This window comes from Centruroides sculpturatus, unplaced genomic scaffold, assembly GCF_000671375.1.
Source record: "Centruroides sculpturatus isolate CEXI.00-Female unplaced genomic scaffold, Cexi_2.0 scaffold1267, whole genome shotgun sequence".
NCBI classification, from domain to species: Eukaryota; Metazoa; Arthropoda; class Arachnida; order Scorpiones; family Buthidae; genus Centruroides; species Centruroides sculpturatus.
The window spans coordinates 139542-143553 of record NW_019385407.1 but is presented as its reverse complement, the minus strand read 5'-3'; the positions used below and the strand labels follow the sequence as shown (position 1 = coordinate 143553).

The following is a 4012-nucleotide window of genomic DNA, read 5'->3' as shown; positions in this document are numbered from 1 at the left end:
ATAGGAATATAAAACTCCTTTTAAAACACGTACGAATGAATCGTATTAATGTCATATTATTAGTCAAAGTTTTAAATATAATAAATATGATTAAGAATATTTTAAACAGCGTCAAAGTGTGAAGAATATTTAAGTACTCGTTTTAAATTCTAATTTAAAAAAAAAAAAATTAAGCACCGCCAACAAATTACCGTAATCATTTCAAATTAGGATACTCAAACTAAGAAAAAGAACTATGTATTAAACATTATTAAAAATAAATTCTCGTTTAAAATTCTCATGTCTCAGAAAATAAAGTAGTTGTAGTTACCTCTTTTAATTAATAAAAGTTTATTTTTTTATTGAATTTCGTGCGCGCTATTGATCAGTTAAACAGTATGAAAGACAAAAGAGAACCAAGTTGGGTTGTAACCCACAAGACGTGATGTAGCTGTCACTGAGCCAATTACTGGCGACGTGTCATCAGATTAATCCAGGATGGGTTAGATGTCATCGTGTTTTCACTCTGCCACTACTGACTAACGTTGTTACTTTATTTGGTTTTCGTGTTTCGAAAAATAACTTTCTTCCATCGATAGGATATTATAATTGTCTTTTATTTCAGAAGGTAATCTCTTTCCTGACAATTTCTTCTTGGTTTTTTAGAATGGTTAATGTTATTCGGAATAATTTATTACTTTCTAAATTTAATTTGTCTGCCGTTTCTTATGAATTTAATTTATGTTTATGTCTGTTTATTTCGTTCATAATTCGCCGTTGATAATTTGATATTCTATAAATCTTTAATGATTCTAATGGATTCGACAACAATGGCTCCTACCATTGGCGACTGTTTGGAGACTTTCGTTACGTTTTCTGTTGGTGAATAGATGTATTGATCGTCTCCATCATACATCATTTAATTTGTGAAGCGGATTTCAACTATATCTTATCTTTCTATTAGATATTCTTTCTTGACATAATTATTTATCTCGCGAGTATTAATACTTTTATTTTTCAATAAAATTCTATTTCTATTCCGATAAAATTAAATTATAAAAATTAAAAATAACTATTTTAATTAATATATTTTATAAATTTAAAAATTTCTCGAAAAATTCATTTGAAATTATCGAAAATTTTTCAGAATGATAAAAGAACTAGAAATTGGAGGGAAATCTTCATTTTATAAACAATTATAAATTTAATATTTGTTTCATAATCAGAAACATTTTATTATAGAGAAATATAAATTTAAAAAAATAAAATTTAAGGATTATCATATTGCATAATAGAGCATTACAGAATGAAGTACTATTGTTCACAAAAGGTACTACTATATTCTTTTCGCGACTGTCGTTGGGACTTTAAATCCCACAACAACTTCGTTCAATAATATTACCACAAATGATTTTCGTTTGCCTCAGGATATATGCAATGGTTATCAGGAAAACGATTGAAATCTATCATACTTTTTTGTTTATAAGCTTGGTTAGAGAATCTGTTTGCTTAAACCACACATTTATCATACCAGAAAAAAATATTCTATAAAAATTCAAAACTAAAGGGAAAAAGAAAAGAAATAAATAAATTTTGCTTCCAGGGAAACTACGTATTCAAAAAATAATTGAAATCTAAATATTAATTAAATTATTATTATTTTTATCATNTTATTAACTAATAATTATATTAGTTTTAAAACTTTTTAAATCAAAATTAACAATTTCATCTATAGTTAAAATGAAAGTTTATATATTCAAGTAAAAATGACTTGAAACTCATTATAAATTTATTCATTTAAATATTACTGAGTAAATTATGGCTTATTTTATCTAATAAGATAATTTCCGAGTGATAAATAATTCAAATTTGTAAATTTTCAAACTAATTCTTCAATTTATAAATGAAAAGAAGAAAAATTAAATCTTATTAGAAAGTCATGACTTAACTAATTTTCTTCGATCTAAATTTTTGATTATTCGAAAAGCGGTAATATAAAGAATTTTCTGATTTTGAAACAAATTTCTGGTATGAAAACCATTTCAATATAATTAAATTAGCTTAAATTATTGGAAAAATTGTCACATTAGACTTTGCACTATTTTTATTTTTCAGTTGTTGGTTATCCATACAAAGAGGAATGTTAATCTCTTTTATAGTGCCGATGTCTCTTCTTATATTGGTAATTATTTGAATTTTTGAGATTTTAATATTCTGTATAAAAAGAAAAAAAAATTAAAATTATAAAAGTTTTAATACGGAATTATATTTTCAATAGATAAATACAGTTTTCATGATTTTGGTATTGAAAACGTTCTTTCAACAAAGACCAGTGACACACATGTCAGAAATAGAAAAAACCAGGTTAGTTATTGCTTGTTTTTTTTTTCAATTATTAAATTGTATAAAATGTCTAATTATTTCGAATTTAAGACTGTACTGTACACAATACTTTGCATAAGACTTGTACTGTACATAATGAAAACTTTGCAGTACAGTAGAACCCCGATTATCCGAGGTAATGTGAACCGATACAACAATCATTTCGGATTAAAAATTATGAATTTAAGAGATTTATACATCACTTTTAAATCTCTTTCTACATCTTATTGAATTAAATGATATATGAGAACAACAATTTTTACATCATTTATAATACAGCTAATAGTTACTATAATAGTTTCAAGAATTAAAATGTGTATTATTAGACTATAGTTGCAATTTAATATGAATTATTTGTCTCGCATTCAAGTTAAACGATAAAAGGTAACAGAAACAAATCATTTTGTAATACGTTTTATCATTTTAAACTTTCTGTTATGATTTACAATATAAGTAATGTATTCACTTAAAGATATGTTTCGGATAATTAGGGTTCTATTGTATTTCCTGTTTAAACATATTAAATCTGCTTCTCTGTTTTAAATAAAGAATAAAAATGTTTAAAATATTGTTTACCCTCTGTTAATTATAATCAAATTCTTCTTCCCTGAAAATTTTTTACAATGAGATGTCTTAAATTCGAAGTAATACGGTATATTAATATGCATACAAAGTTTTAATTTTAGTATAACAATTTATCTTAATTTATTTTTTAAATAATCTTATAAACAAATGAGGAAATTTCTTAATTTTAATCAATAAGCATCAGCTCCGTAATACGTAATTTAATATTCCTACATTTAAAAAATATATAATTTTTCTGGAATTATCAAAAATTAAAAAAGAAATTGTTATTATGTAAATGAATCTATCTCGATGGTTTCATTTTACATAGCATAAAAGAAATTTTTCCTTTCTAAATGTAGTTAAAATTCTCATTTTCTCGACTGATTTATTTATTATCTTACATAAAATATTTTCGAAGAATAATTTCGGTTATGAAATTAAAGAAATATACGAGGAAAAAAAAACAAAAAGAAAAATGACAATTTCTCTTACTTTTTCCACGACCAAAATTGAAAATCAAGACGATAAAGACAATAAAATAGCTAAATTAATTTAATTGTAAGTTAGAAAAATAGAATTAAACATTAATTTCGTTTTCAGATTTTTTTCTTATCTATCCACAGGGTATCATTAAGAGCCGGTGTGACATTATTGCCTTTCTTTGCTGTAAATTGGTTCTTTGGTGTATTAGCCCTTGAGGACACATCCACTACCATCTTCCAATATGCATTTGCTTTTACTAATAGTTTACAGGTAACTCCGATTTTATTTTAGGTTTATTTTTTAATGAATTATAATCTTTTATGCTTTTAATTGTTACAAGATGTTGATGGAATGTAAACAATTAATATTATGTTTTTTTATAATTTTCTATTTCATAGGGAATTCTGATTTTCATCTTCTACTGTTGTATGGATATAGAGGTATTATTATATTCAGCTTTACTCAATTTATTTTAATAGGAAAGTTTTTAAGTTTTTTATTAGTATAAACTGATATCTAACATTAATTTTAAAATTTGTAATAAATATCTTAAAATATTTTATTTCAAAATTAATTTAGTTATACAATGTATATTGTAAAT

At 24.0% G+C, this 4012-nt stretch overlaps 1 protein-coding gene across 1 annotated transcript; it reads left to right on the top strand.

Moving 5' to 3' along the window:
• Window positions 1–2086: 2086 nt before the first annotated feature.
• Window positions 2087–3887, top strand: LOC111638625 (adhesion G-protein coupled receptor D1-like). The gene is made up of 4 exons (XM_023384374.1): window positions 2087–2161; window positions 2258–2343; window positions 3552–3681; window positions 3810–3887. Exons 1-4 carry the CDS (start codon window positions 2120–2122, stop codon window positions 3885–3887), a joined length of 336 nt encoding a protein of 111 aa, XP_023240142.1. The 5' UTR covers window positions 2087–2119.
• The last annotated feature ends 125 nt before the right edge of the window (window positions 3888–4012 follow it).

Bases quoted from the DNA above. Each gene is read 5' to 3' on its own strand.
- LOC111638625 (XM_023384374.1), top strand. From the start codon at position 2,120: ATGTTAATCTCTTTTATAGTGCCGATGTCTCTTCTTATATTG. The intron at 2,162-2,257 runs GTAATTATTTGA...TATTTTCAATAG, and splicing joins CGATGTCTCTTCTTATATTG to ATAAATACAGTTTTCATGAT. The intron at 3,682-3,809 runs GTAACTCCGATT...TCTATTTCATAG, and splicing joins CTTTTACTAATAGTTTACAG to GGAATTCTGATTTTCATCTT.